The sequence below is a fragment of the Phoca vitulina genome, unplaced genomic scaffold (assembly GCF_004348235.1).
Source record: "Phoca vitulina isolate PV1807 unplaced genomic scaffold, GSC_HSeal_1.0 scaffold1, whole genome shotgun sequence".
NCBI classification, from domain to species: Eukaryota; Metazoa; Chordata; class Mammalia; order Carnivora; family Phocidae; genus Phoca; species Phoca vitulina.
The window spans coordinates 33,025,582-33,041,296 of NW_022589704.1; the positions used below are offsets into that span (position 1 = coordinate 33,025,582).

The following is a 15,715-nucleotide window of genomic DNA, read 5'->3' on the forward strand; positions in this document are numbered from 1 at the left end:
CACCCAGCCCCCCCCCAATTAATTTATTTTAAGTAATCTCTACACCCAGTGTGGTACTTGAACTCATGACCTCAAGATCAAGAGTTGCATGCTCTTCTTACTCAGCCAGCCAGGCACTCCCTTACTAGTTTAAATTGTGGATATTCCTGCAACATAACTTCAGTTTATTACATTATATTTGTTACACTTTTTTATTTTGACCATTATTTTTGCATTCGATTGCCTTTACTGAGCTAATGAGAATCTGAAGGAAAAGTGGAGTTCTGTTTGCTGGACTCTGTTCTCAATATCTAGGCCCAGTTATTTTTCACAGTTTTACCAAAGATTAATATATATATCAAAAAGGCACATAAATGTACAGTTTGCTGAATTTTCACAAACTGAACACATCCATGCAGCCAGTACTCAGATTAAGAACCATTGCCCTGACTACTAGATTAGTTTGCCTGTTTTTATATGTTACAGCGTTACATAAATGGGAGTCATATGGTGTGTACTTCTGTATATGACTTATTTTGCTCAGCATTGTTTGGAGATTTGTCCATATTGTGTGTAGTTGTATGTTGTTAAATTGCATTGCTAAATTGCATTCCACTGTATGACTGTACCACAATTTACTTACCCATTCTGCTTTTGATGCATTTGAGGTAGTTTTCTAGGTTCTGTTTTTAATATAAAGTAAATGATACTTATTTACAGCACCTTCTGTGTCTGCTTGGATTTCTTTCGGGCTGAATAACAGAAAACCAGTTTATTTTTCTCATGGAACAAGAAGTCTAGAAAATAGTTCAGGTCTATTAAGGCAGCCCCACAATGCCTTCATACTCCTTTTTCCCCCATCCATAACAGATGTCTTCACTCTCATGCCTGTCTCCTGTGGGCACAAAGAGGTTACTTTGTGCCTTTGTTCCAGGCTGGAGAAAGGGATGGAGCAAAGGGGAAAAGTATGTGCCAACAAAAAGTCTTTCACCTTTTATCTCATTGGCCGGCACTATGTCACATGGCCATAAGAGAAGCTGAGAAATGCTTGTATTTTTTAGCTGGGCAAATCTAGGCTTCTCTTTGTAAGGAAAAAGGGGGGAAAGGATGTTGAATAGTTAATTAACAATGTCTGCCATACCTCTAAACCTGTTTGCTGGGACTTCTGTATACAGTCAAGCCAGTTTGTTCAGGCTTTGCTTAGGTCCATAGTCTAGGCTCAGAGAGTAGTTTTACACAACCAGTGCGGTTTTTCAATTATAATTTTTAGTTCCTGAGAAGTTGTATATCTAGTGTTTAACCACAATTCTAGGGTTGAATGTAAATTTGCAGAAGATCCGGTGTCTGGACAGCTTGACTTAAACCTTGAAGTTATGGGGCTAAGTCTGGTTGGTTCCATTCCACATCTCCAGTACTGTTCTTAAGTTTGAACATACGCAGCATGAAACTGAAAGTGTGTGTGTATTTTTGTGTTTTAGACTTGTGGTAAATACTTTGAAATAGGAGGGAGATGATGTTACTGTAATTTGGGTTTTGTATATATATTTTTAAAGATTTTATTTATTTGAGAGAGAGGCAGAGGGGGAGGGAGAAGCAGGCTCCTTGCTGAGCAGGGAGCCTGATGTGGGCCTTGATCCCAGTACCCTGGCTGAGCGGGGAGCCCAGTTCCGGGCTTGATCCCAGGATCCCGGGATCATGACCTGAGCCTGAGCCGAAGGCAGAGGCTTAACCGGCTGAGCCCACCCAGGCGCCCCGGGTTTTGTATATTTTAATAATGGATGTAAGTATTAGAATTATCCTACTTACCCATGTTGAACTTTTTTCATTAGGAAATAAAATGAAATAAGCTGAAGTATTTTAGTCAGACCTATGGTTAAGAGATTTTTTTGAAATTTTGAGTGAATGCATTTTCTATGAAAGGTTTTATGGAAAACTTTAATGTGTGTTTGTAATTGTACCCATATACTGATCGTCTGGCCTATTTTATTTCATCTACACTGCTCCAATCCACTCATATTTTGAAGGCAATGGCAGACATTATATCATTTCATCTGTAAATGTTTCAGTATGTATCTCTAAAACAGAAGAACTTTTTGTTTTAACAATGCTGTTACACATTTAAAAATACTGTAAAAAAACAGTAAAAATACTGTTTAACAATACTGTTATCACACCTTAAAAAATGAAGATTTGTTAATGTCATCAAATAAGAGTAAATATATATTTCCCCAGGATTCCTGCCTCTTCCCCCTACCCCCCAAGAATGAACAATTCTTGTACAGCTTGGGTCATTGACAAATTGGAGGTAGTTAAGTGTGATGCTCCCTTCATGTGATTAAATTGTCAGCATACTGATTGCCAATGCTGCTTTTTTCTTTTCTCTTTCTTTCCTTCCCTTTCTTTCTTTTTCTTTGTTTCTTTCTTTTTCTTTCTCTCTCTCTTTCTTTTCTTCCTTCTTTCGATTGCCAATACTTCTAAGCAGAGTTCTTGTTCTTTTGACTTTGAAATGGCACAGTAAAATTTTTCTCATGAATTTTGTACATTTGTTGGGTTTTTTGTTCTTTCCAGCTTAGTTCTCTTTCCAAATCCAGCCATCTTCTATTTTCAGGCTGTTCCTTCTATGTCTTGGAAGGAAGAGTTGATAGTGCCTCGTGCCTGGTAAATTCCTTTACCATTCCATTTACCATGATTCAGGCTCTGGATGACACAGACCTGAAAATTTAGAGGTTTCTGGTTCCTCTCTTTGATCTCATACATATATTTACTTTTGTTTCCATTACCAGTTTCTTCTGTTCTAGGGCTATGTATCCTTTGCAGCCAAATCAACCAGCCCTCTCTGGGATTCTGTTTTCTCTGGTGACCTAGTGTCCCCAGACCCAGTGCTTAATGAATGCTTTCACTGTTTTGTAACTAGTGTTCCATACTATTCTGTATTAGCTGTTTTTTTACGGGGGAGAGAAGGAAAGAAGACATAAAAAAGACACTGAGATCACTGGAGACAGTCTTTGGCCTTTTTTGTCCAAGATCTTCTCATTTTTCAGACTAGTTTGTCAAAAAAAAAAAAAAGAAGGTACATGAAAAGTTGGATGACTGCATTAGGCAAGCATGAGGCTGTTAAACAAGTGATACAGATGACATTGCCGTAGTGCTTCAGAGTTGGGAAGAGATCACCAAAATGTAGTGACTAGGGAAACTGGCAGCTTAGTTTTGGAAATTTCATATCCTAGTTGTTCACATGTTCTTACGCAGTTGAAGTGAATTATCTTTTATTTCCAACTGTGAATATAAAAAAACTGAAAGGATTTTTATCTGGACTAACTATTGTGTATAGTAGAAGTATGAAGCATTATTAAGATTTTGTGGTATGATACAGAAAATAATGTTAATTTTATTCAACAAGCTTTAAATAATTGCCTAGTATTTGCCTGGCATTACAGAGATGATAAAGATGAAAAAACTTGGGTTCTCTCCTTGTAAACTTGTAGGGAAGTCAAGACAAAACTGTCATAGAAAACATTAATTTATTTAACAAGCATATTGAATATATTCAAAGTACTGGTCATTGTGCTTGATTAGAAAAACAATGAAGTATGCCAGTGAGGAACTCAATCTGGTAGAAGATACAGAAATGCAAATATGTGGTTATTATAGATAAAAGTAAGCATTAGTAGATAAAAGTAAGATTAATAGATAAAAGTAAGCATTATGGGAATGTTTAAGAGGGTGATTAGAGAAATCATTTTGTAGGAAGTGATGCTTGAGTGGTATTGAAAGGGAAAGAAGGTAAGAAAGGGCATTCTAAGCAGAGGTGATTAACATGTACAGAGATGGTGGAGATAGGGTAGAGGGTGCCATGTGTAAGGAATTGTAGATCAATATGACTGGAGCAAAGGATATTATTAGGAAGAGAGGTAGGAGAATAAGGCTGGATTGCTAGGTAGGGACTAGTACATGAAGGATCCGTGAATGTCAGCTAAGGAATTTGAACTTAAGATTCTGTCTGAAGATTCTGGGCAAATCAGATTGCATTTTAAAGAGATGGCTCTGGTGGTAGTTTGGAGAATTGAAGGGAGGAAGACTGGGGGCATCTGTTGCAGTAATATTCATGCACAACAATGAGTCTTGAAAGAAGGCAGTGGAATGGAGAGAAGAATAAACTTGAGAGCCACCAAGAGATAACATTGTCAGAATGATGAATGATTAAGTGTGAGATTTAAGAGAGGAAGACTAGCCAAAGATGACACCTGAGTTTCTGTTTTGGGCAGTTGAGTGTATGGTGACCATTTATTGTAATTGGGAATCCAGGAGGAATTGTTTTTCTTTTTTTATTGTGGTTTTCAGGAAGGAGAAGTTAAATCTAACAGAGGAGTTAGAGATAATGCATTCAGTTTTAGATACTTATATTCAGGTACCCATGGGACATCCCAAGTGGAGATGGTCAAGCACTTGGATAAATGAGTGTAAAACTCAGAAAAGTTGTCTGGTTGGAGAGGATGACTGTGAGTCATTAGTATCTGAAAAGTGGTTGGAATCATGGGTCACTGAAGGAGACAAAGCAGAGGATTGAAAACGTGGAATCCAGAGGAGCCCCAGTATTTAAAGAATTAGTCAAGATGAGAGGAGAGTGGAAACTTGGAGGCCAAAGGTAGAGAGTATCCAAGGAAGAGGGCATCACTGTCTATTGTGTTAGAGTTAAAAATGAGATTTGAAACTGTCTGATGGATTTAGCAATAAGGAGTCTGGTTACCTTGTAACTGGTAACCTTGGTGAGAGCAGTGTCAAGTGAAATGCTAATGTATAAACCAGATTATAGTGAAAGTGGAGACAGTTAATGCTGAGTACTCTTGTAAGAAGTTTGAAGAAAAAGATGAGGACTACTAGAGAAGATGGTTGAGGAGGGAGTATTTTAAAATTGGAAAATAAATGCCGTGAAAGATATGAATAAATTGCAAATACAAGCATGAAAGGAAAATATTAGTCCCAGTTGGAAGATTAGGGGGTGCTGTGGTTCCTGGAAGAGTTTTTTTTTTTAATACTAGACTTCAAATGATGTGTGGGATGGATTTCTGTGAGGTGATTTCAGGAGTGGTTGAGGGAGGATATATATTCTAGATAAAGGAAACAGGAACCACAAAGGGCTGAAGGTGGAAGAATGCTGATAGCCTTATTTGGGGAACAGCAAATAGTCCAACTTAACCGAGTCCTCAGGTTTGTAAAGAAAGTGGTGAGGGAAAAATGAGAATTGAGTTTGGTAAGGGAGGAACTGAATTAGGTGCTGTGGAGTTTGGTTCTAGGCCTTAGAGTACTGGGAGCTACTAATGCTTTTTGATAGAGTAGTTATCCAATCAGAGAAGCTGTGCTTTAGAAAAGCAGTGTGGACGAGGGATTGGAGGAGAGGAAAGAACTGATTGGAGGAGAGGAAAGAACTCTTTTGTCCTTGAGTAGCTTCTATAGCTATCTTAGCTAAGAAACTGGAGCAAAATCACTCCCATTGTGCTGATGAATTGCTGCTGGGCGTGGGGTGGAGGGTTCTCCTCCTTTGTGTTAATTCAAACAACCGCTTCCTAACACCCCTTTTCCTTGCAGTAAAAGAGAACTCAGGGTTTCATTGCTCTTTATTGCTCTTCACTGCATGGAATAAACTGTCCTTATCCTTTCTAGATACTTAAAGGAAGAAGCAACTGTTTACTATGAATATAAATTCATAGAAATGTGGTGGTGAGACTATATTTAAAGACAGTCTTCTAGTTTTCAGGTGAAATACTGTCTCACTAAAGAAGGTGCATTTTGTCTGCTGCCGTAATATGCAGTAGTCAGCAAATGTTGAAAGTACTGCAGAATGAAGAACAGGCAAGGATTTACACTAACGAAGTCAATTCTGTTGTCTAAGCATTACAGTGGACTCTATCCTGTATCTTTTTTTTTTTTTTTTTTTAAAGATTTTATTTGACAGTGAGAGACCTAGTGAGAGAGGGAACACAAGCAGGGGGAGTGGGAGAGGGAGAAGCAGGCTTCCCGCTGAGCAGGGAGCCCGATGTGATGCGGGGCTCAATCCCAGGACCCCAGGATCATGACCTGAGCTGAAGGCAGACGCTCAACGACTGAGCCACCCAGGCGCCCCTCTATCCTGTATCTTAAAGTTAAAAGCTACTTGTAGTTTAATATGTTCTGTTAAATTTTGGGCGCCTGGGTGGCTCAGATGGTTAAGCGTCTGCCTTCGGCTCAGGTCATGATCCCAGGGTCCTGGGATCGAGTCCCGCATCGGGCTCCTTGCTCAGCAGGGAGCCTGCTTCTCCCTCTCCCTCTGCCTCTCCCTCTGCTTGTTCTCTCTCCGTCTCTCTCGCAAATGAATAAATAAAAATCTTTAAAAAAAAAAAAAAATTTTTTTTGAATGTTGAAGAATTTTAATTTTAAGTTACTGGCACGAGATACGCAGGTAGTAATGGCCCTGTTATTTTACTGGTAAAATACAACATAGTTGGTTATATTCTTAAAAAGTGTGGATTAACAGAAATTGTTACATGTTTTACAAAAGAGTATATATTTAAACATGGCTAATTTGGTGGCCAGATTAAGGTAAGGTACACAGGAAAGCTATTTTTAACACGTTATTGAGTGAAATTTTCCAAGCTACTTCCTTTAGTAAAATGGCTTGCTTTTCTTAGATATTTCATGATGAAATTGTTTTAACTAATTCTTTTAACTTCATTTTCATTTCAGTATCCTTTCATTTGAAATTATTTTATAACCCTCTTTTCTCTCTTCGAATTTTGTCTCCTCTTTCCTTTCCCTACCTACGCTGTACTTTACTTACTCCACTTATTCCCCTAAGTTTTTTCAGCCAAACCTACTCTTTTAAAATTGGATAGACTGCTTCAGATAGTCTAAAATAAGTAGATGATATAAAGCTGATTTGACTCTAGAGTACATTAGGCTAATATACTCTTTAATTTTCCTTCCCAAATAGACTTTGCTTATGGTTATATGGTTAATTTATGTTTCTGGGTACAGTTTTGCAATTGGAGTAGATAACTTCTCCTGATAGGCTGTGAGAAGAGAATCATGAATTCAGAATGTTTAAGGATTAATGGAGAACAAGCTACTTCTAACTAATAGGAGTTGACTGTAGGGTAGTGGTTTCTAGGTTGTTCCTCTACCCAGCTGCATTAGCACCAATTGGTAACTTATTAGAAATGCAAATTACAGCCCTAGCCCAGACCTACTGAATAAAAAGCTGGGCGTGGGGCCCAGCAGGCATTTAAAAAGTCCTTCAGGTGATTCCTATGCATGGCGCAGTTTTAGAACCATTACTGTAGGATATTATAATAAAAGAGATCTCTTTTTTGATTTCTAGCGCGTTGGTGTTTGAAACAGTAATTGACTTAGGACTTTTTTTGCTTAATTGGCGTGGCAGAGAAAATAAACGCTTTTAATATTCTCAAGTGCAGATTTTGTACTCAGAATGATGGGTACTCATTAAGTAAGTAAGTAAAATAGCATATAGGAACTTTTTAAATGTACGTTTCTTTCAGGAGGCAAAACCTTCAACTGAGGACTTGGGGGATAAGAAGGAAGGAGAATACATTAAACTCAAAGTCATTGGACAGGTGAGTTTCATTATTTTTCTCCTTTAACTCTCTAAAGTGTGAGTAATTTCTGACACTGGAAAAATGATTTAAATAAGGCAAATTATTTAAAAATGGCATTTTGGGGGCACCTGGGTGGCTCAGCCATTTAAGCCTCTGACTTCAGCTCTGGTCACGATCTTGGGGTCCTGGGATCGGGCCAGTGTTGGGCCCTCCCTCAGTGGGAAGACTGCTTGTCCCTCTTCCTCTGCACCCTCCCCCTCCTGCGAACACGCACACTCACGTGCTTTCTCTCTCTCAAATAAATTAAATAAAATCTTTAAAATAAAATAAAAATGGCATTTTCATTTACTATATGTGCATCTGTTGCTGGAGGTAGAAGAGGCTGATACTGTTTTATTGATCTACTAGGCAGATTTACATTATCTTAATTTCTCTAAATAAAAACATTTTTTTTTTGGTTAGCATCTTCAGTGGCAAATACAGTAAATACTAAAATCAAAGGGCCTTTCAGCCCCTTTCCTGACCCCTTTCTCTTTCCTGGCGCCTCTTTTTCTCAGACTGTATCTTTATTGGCCTTTTTTGAGATACTAACTGATAATAAGGTTAGTTGAAAATTGTTAGAGGAATGAATCTTCATATAGTAGTCTCTTCTTATCTGCAGGGATATGTTCCAAGACCCCCACTGGATACTTGAAACTGTGGATCGTACTGAACCCCTATAAATACTGTGTTTTTTCCTATACATATATACCTCTGGTAAAGTTTAATTTGTAAATTAGGCTCAGTAAGACATTAGCAATAATAGCTAATAATAAAATAGAACAATTATAACTATATACTGTAATAGAAGTCACATGAATGTGCTCTCAAAGTATCTTACTATACTGTACTCATCCTTGTGATGATGTGAGATGATAAAATGCATATGTGATGAGATGAAGTGAGTGAAGTAGGCATTGTGATGTAGCATTAGGCTACTACTGACCTACTAAGTTTAGATTCTTTGTTCATATGCTTTTCCCATTTTCTATGATTATCTTATTTTGAAAATTTTATTTTTTAAGATTTTTTTTTTTTTAGAGATTTTATTTATCTATTTGACAGAGAACACAGCAGCGGGAGCCAGCAAAGGGAGAGGGGGAAGCAGGCTCCCCGCTGAGCAGGGAGCCCCATGTGGGACTCAGTCCTAGGACTCCAAGATCATGACCTGAGCCAAAGGCAGATGCTTAACCAACCGGGCTACCCAGGCACCCTTATTTTGAAAATTTTAAATTAATGTCTAATTCACATATGATAAAAATCACCATTTTATTTATTAAAGAGTGCATTTTTTTTTTTTTTAAGGTTTCATTATTTATTTGAGAAAGAAAGAGAGAGATCGAGGGGGGAGGGAGGTAGAGTGGGTTGGGGGGTGGAGCAGAGGGAGAGGGACAAACAGACTCTGCACTGAGCCTTATGCAGGGCTAGATCCCAGGACCCTGAGATCATGACCTGAGCTGAAATCAAGAGTCAGACACTTAACCAACCGAGCCACCCAGGTGCCCCGAGTTTATTTTTATTTATTTATTTATTTTTATTATTATGTTATGTTAATCACCATACATTACATCATTAGTTTTTGATGTACTGTTCCATGATTCATTGTTTGCGTATAACACCCAGTGCTCCGTGCAGAATGTGCCCTCTTTAATACCCATCACCAGGCTAACCCATCCTCCCACCCCTCCCCACCGAGTTTATTTTTATGTTTTTGAAAAGATTTATTTGAGAGAGAGGGAGTGCACGTGTGTGAACAGGGGGGCGGGCAAACAAGCAGACTCCCTGCTGACCAGGAAGCCCAATACAGGGCTCAATCCGAGGACCCTGAGATCATGACCTGAGCTGAAATCAAGAGTGGGACACCCAACCTACTGAGCCACTCAGGTGCCCCCTAAGTTCCTTTATTATTTTAAGTAATCTTTACACCCAACATGGGGCTTGAACTTACAACCTTGAGATCAAGAGTTGCACGCTCTCCTGACTGAGCCAGCCAGGCACCCCAAAAATCACCGTTTTAAAGTGTATGATTCAGTGACTTTTGTATGTTCATAAGAATATGTTATACAACCATTACCACTATTTAGTTCCAGAACATTTTCATCATCCCAAAAAGACATGCTGTATTCATGAGCTGTACTCCCTATCCTCCTTTCTCCCACCAGCCTCTAGCAACCATTAATCTATTTTCTGTGTTTGTGGATTTGCCTATTCTGGACATTTCATATAAATGGAATCATGATATGTGGTCTTTCGTGTCTGGTTTCTTTCATTTAGCATGTTTTCAAAGTTCATCCAAGTTGTAGCATGCATCAGTATTTTATTCTTTTTTATGGCTGAATAATATTTCATTGTATGGATATACCACAGTTTGTTATCCATTTATCAGTTAACGGACATTTGGGTTGTTTCCTCAGTTTGGTTATTATGAATAATGTTGCTCTGAACATTCACATATCAGTTTTGTGTGGATGTATGTGTTCAATTCTCTTGGATATATATCTAGGTGTGGAATTACTGGATCTAATATAGTAGACTTTAACTTTTTGAGGAACTGCCAAATGGTCTCCAGTAGTGGCTTTACAATTTTATGTTCCCAGGAGCAGTGTGTGAAGATTTAGTTTCTCTGTGTTCTGGTCAATAGTTGTTATCTATCTTTTTTTATTATAGTCATCCTGGTGTGTGTGAAGTGGTATCTCATTGTGCTTATGTATGTATGTATATAATCTCTCCACTGAACATGGGGCTCGAACCCTACCCTGAGATCAAGAGTCACATGCTATTCCAAAAAGATGTTGAGCATCTTTTTATGTTCTTACTGGCCATTTGTACATCTTCTTTGAAGAAAGGTCTTTTCAAATCTTTTGTCAATTTTTGAATTGGATTATTATTTTTATTTTTGAGTTATAATAATTCTTTATATATTCTGGATATTAGACCCTTATAGATGGTTTGCAGATATTTTCTCCCATCTTTGGGTTGTCTTTTCACTTTCTTGGGTATCTTACAGTACACAGTTTTTAATTTTGATCAATTTATTGTTTCTTTTCTTGCTGTTATTTTTGGAGTCATATGTAAGAAACTGTTGCCTAATCCCAGGTCACAAAGATTTACACCTATAGATTTTTCTAAAATTTTTTATGGTTTTAGTTTTTACATTAAGTTTTTGATGATTTTGAGTACTTTTGTGTGGGTTTGAGGTAGATTCTAACTTTTCTTTTGCATGTGGCTATCCATTTGTCCCAGACTATTGGTTGAAAGTCTGTCCTTTTCCCATTGAGTTGGTTGGCATCCTTGTAAAAATCAATTGACTGTAGATATATGTGGCTTTATTTCTGGGCTGTCAGTTCTCTTCCATTGATCTATATTTCCTATGCCATGAATTACCTTTTTAAGAATTATTGATTTATAGGAATTCTTTATATTTTGATTTTTCTTTTCTTTTTAAAGATTTTATTTATTTTACGAGAGAGAGAGAGAAAGAGAGGGAGAGAGCACAAGCAGAGGGAGAGGGAGAAGCAGGCTCCCCACTGAGCAGGGAGCCTGACTGGGGGGGCGGGGCAGGATATCATAACCCGAGCCAAGGCAGATGCTTAACCGACTGGCCACTCAGGCGCCCCTTGATTTTTCTTGTCTATCTGTTGTGAATATTTTCTCTAGTGTCTCTTAACTGTGGGGTGACATTTTCAATTATCAGTGTACTTTTTTGCTGTGTCTTTTGGCTAAAATCTTGCTTTAGAATACAGATTTCCCAATGTCAAGGTTAGGGAAAAAATTCTTAAAATAGAGAAAATAGTAAAAAAAAATTTTAATGCTAGCTCCTTAGTTCATCTGGAAATGATTTTAGTGTATGGCATGAGGTATGCTATAGGAATTTTGTCTGTTCGTGAAATTATCCATAGGAAGAGAATTTGTTATTCTTTATAGTCACAAGAATTGTAAACATGCAACCTCCACTAATATGCACTTGTGAATGTGATATGTAATCATAAGGATTGGCTTTGAAATTTTACCAGTATTATTTTCTGACGGTTGCCTGATTGTTTGATGTCTGGGTAGAAGAAAAGAATCTGTGGTCCCATAAATCAGTTTGACTCACTCAGGTTTTTATTCATTTTACTCATAGAGAAACTGGACTCTGTGGGGTGACTTTTTGGCAGACATGAGTTTCTTGTCTGTTATTTTATGGTATATGCCTTTCTTGTAGGTTTGACCACCTTCAACAATACTTAGTTGTGGGGGGTACTTTTTGTTTTGAGTTGCTTTTGGGCGTGTTTATTTTGAAAATAGAATAGATATGCAATTATGAAGGAATGCATTCTTTGACATGCATGCTTTTATTTATACTGTTAATTTTAACGTCTAAGACAGATGGTTTGTTTTATTAAATTTCTTTTGAAATGGACATAAAGTAACTTTGAGGATGTTTAGGATGTTTTAATAAACCTTGTTAGGAATGTTCAAAAATATTTTGGTGGGGAGGTGTAAGTCCAGGGTTTATGTTTCTATTTGTAGTATATGTGTAATTAATTTGTTTCAAGCAAAGCAAATAATTTACACAAAGGGATAATTATTTTTCTTTTATCTCCTTAGGATAGCAGTGAGATTCACTTCAAAGTGAAAATGACAACACATCTCAAGAAACTCAAAGAATCATACTGTCAAAGACAGGTTTGTATGTTATGGTATAAAATATAATGCTCTATATGTCATTAATTTTTCTTGTAAGGAAGGTTATCAAAAGAAAAATGATCTTTTATTATTTTCACCATGAGTAGATCAAGGGGAATACTCCTTATACCTTGTTGAATTGCCTTTTTCCCCATTGTGGCCCATTTCAAAATTTGAATTCATAAGGTATGCAGAAGTGTTTTGAAAAGTAACTCAGAGTTGTAAAGATAGCTATATGAATGTTTCTATCTTAATGGCCTACCAGTATATATAACAATAAACGCAGGTAATTTTTGGTGATCACTGTGAAGTTCCCTTGTTTTTAATCATGACTGCTAAGCCATACGTTAAATTTAAGTACTAATATTATTAGTTTATTATCTTTATATATATAGTACTATAGATTACTGCTAATTGCATTCTGTATTTTCAACATCAAAGAATTTTTTAAAAAAAATAAAGAAAGCTTATTAATTTATTAATACAAATCCTCAGATTCTGGCCTTCATGAGCTCGATTATTATTAGATCAGTAACTAATAATACCTTTAACCTACCTGGATTCAAATTCAGTCTCTACCACTGTCTGACTGTGGGATCTTAGACAAGTTATGTGCCTTGTTTCTCCATTAGTAGAATGGGAACATTACAGTACCTACCTCATGCAGATGACCTACATAAAGCTCTCAACATGATGCTTAAAAATGCTCAATGAATGTGTTAATCATTATTAATAAAATAGAAAATATAATTGAAATTAGTATATATAAGAGACAGCCAAGATTTTAATAATTGAATCATATTACATGATATTAACTTAGGTAATACAGGTTTTATTTTTAGATACCTGCTTTTTATAGTTTAAATTTGTAACCAACATAAAAATCACTTCTGCCAGAAGAAGAGAGATCACTTAGGTGTTAGGATAAGTAAAACAAACATTTCTGTCTCTGTTTCTGATGTTAGTTGTTAAACTCAGTAAAATCTGATTAATTGGGGCTCAGTTCACATTTTAATAATGTTGCTGGGAGCTATAATGGAGATGTTCACAGGGAAGGAACATATATTAAGTGCACTCTGCTAGATACTTAGAGGCATTGTCATTTAATCCTTACAACAAGTAGTCTTTTCACCCCATCTATAGATGATGGAATTGATTATTGAGGAAAAACAATGCAAAGTAAAAAAGTTAAATCACAATGCTAAAGTGAATAAACTTTGATCCAAGATTGAAGGTGCTAGGTTTGGGGAGACAATTAAAAATATCAATTTAGAATCATTTCCAACTTTCTTATTTATGGTTCAGAGTATACAGTCTTTAGAAAAAGTTTATACTTAGTTCACGGAGGCTTGATAATCTTTTTCTTATATTTACTGATATACAAGGAATAGGAAACTTAATTTATCTGAAGTATGTAACACCCAATAGAGAGATTGAAAAGTACATAAAGTAAATATTTATTGAATCATTCTTTTTTTTTTTATTATTTTTTAAAGATTTTATTTATTTATTTGAGAGAGAGAATGAGATAGAGAGAGAGCATGAGAGGGGGGAGGGTCAGAGGGAGAAGCAGACTCCCTATTGAGCAGGGAGCCCGATGCGGGACTCGATCCTGGGACTCCAGGATCATGACCTGAGCCGAAGGCAGTCGCTTAACCAACTGAGCCACCCAGGTGCCCCATTTATTGAATCATTCTTACATTTTGATGTTTCAGACCGGTTTTTATAGAAACTTTTTTGACCTCAACAAAAGATAATGTTTTTTAAAAGATCCTATAATTAAAATAAAAAAATATTTTGCTTTTCTCAGTTATGCTTATTGTATTATTTTATAGAAGCTTAGAATTTAAAATCAAATGAAGGGAAAATTTGCCTGGTCTCATATATTTATGTGTTAATACTTATTGGAAGATAGTTTTAATTTTTCTAGTACTTTTGGACTAAAGAAATGATTCTTGATTCATTCTTTTTAGTGAAGCAGTTTCTCTTTAAATGAGTCATTTCTTCCCTTTTAGCTGTTTTTGTTGAGTAACTGATTAGAAAAATATATTTTAATACCTTTTTTGATACTTAACAGTGTTATCTATGTCATCACAGGTTACTGTAGCTCACCTGGCTAGCTACTGTGCTTTACCAAATTTCTGTGATTTAATCTGTTTAAAACTAATTTTGCTTGTATGGTTGGAAACTAGTGAGGGTGCTCATCCAATTTCAGATTTTATCTTTTATGTTAGCTTACAGATTTTAGAGGAAACTGGATAGAGTAGTGGTTAAGAGTATAAGCTTAGGAACAGATTGGGCCTTAAATTGCTATCTAGCTTTGTATGCCCTCTCCATGCCTTAGATTGCTTAGCTGTGAACTTAAGATAAGGTGATAATACCTACCTTCCAGGGTTGTTGCAGTGAACATGATTATGTGAAATACTTGATATAAGGGAGGGCCTAGCAAATAGGTGGTACTCAATAAATGGTAATTATGATAGGATAGATATATCTAGCTTTATGTTCAGTGTATTCTCTTGAAGCTTTCATGTTTGCTTTTTGTGCTCAAAGTTCCTACTATCTGTTTTAAGATTTGTGTGTATATGTTTTTTTTTTTTTTACCTTTTTAGGGAGTTCCAATGAATTCACTCAGGTTTCTCTTTGAAGGTCAGAGAATTGCTGATAATCACACTCCAAAAGAAGTGAGTATAATTTCTTCTCTGAGTGAAGAAAAATGTGAAAATCCTGCATTGAATGATTTGGTCCACTGGAATTAAACTGCCCTTTTCTTGAATATTCTCTGACTTAAGTGGTATATTGTTTGTCAGAAAGAAAAATAGTCTTTTGGGTTGAACGTCCATATATCACCTTAAAAAGTGCCAATCAAAAGAGAGCTGGCGGGGCTCCTGGCTGGCTTAGTCGGTAGAGCATGCAACTCTTGATCTCAGGGTTGTGCATTTGAGCCCCCCATGTTGGGTGTAGAGATTACTTAAAAATAAAAAAAAAATTTTAATTAGATGGTTAGATTGATTGATTGATTGATTTTTAAAGACGTTATTTATTTGACAGAGAGAGACAAAGCGAGAGAAGGAACACAAGCAGGGGGAGTGGGAGAGGGAGAAGCAGGCTTCCCGCTGAGCAGGGAGCCTGATGCAGGGCTTGATCCCAGGGCCCTGGGATCATGACCTGAGCCGAAGGCAGATGCCTAATGACTGAGCCATCCAGGTGCCCCTCTTTTTTTTTTTTTTTTTTTAAGATTGTATTTATTCATTTGTCAGGGAGAGAGCGCAAAGCTGGGGGAGTGGTAGGCAGAGGTAGAGGGAGAAGCAGGCTCCCACTGAGCAAGGAGCCTGATGCGAGACTTGATCCGAGGACCCTGGGATCATGACCTGAGCCGAAGGCAGATGCTTAACCAACTGAGCCACCCAGGCATCCCTAAAAAGAAAATCTTAAAAAAA

The 15,715-nt window shown here is 36.9% G+C and overlaps 1 protein-coding gene across 1 annotated transcript in view; it reads left to right on the forward strand.

The window, feature by feature from the left end:
- Positions 1-15,715, forward strand: part of SUMO1 (small ubiquitin like modifier 1) — a 28,154-nt gene that overhangs the window by 6,396 nt on the left and 6,043 nt on the right. Inside the window, exons 2-4 of the mRNA XM_032404532.1 lie at positions 7,512-7,586; positions 12,198-12,275; positions 14,888-14,959. Of these exons, the coding sequence (XP_032260423.1) occupies positions 7,512-7,586; positions 12,198-12,275; positions 14,888-14,959 (225 nt within the window). The remainder of the gene's footprint in view (positions 1-7,511; positions 7,587-12,197; positions 12,276-14,887; positions 14,960-15,715) is intronic.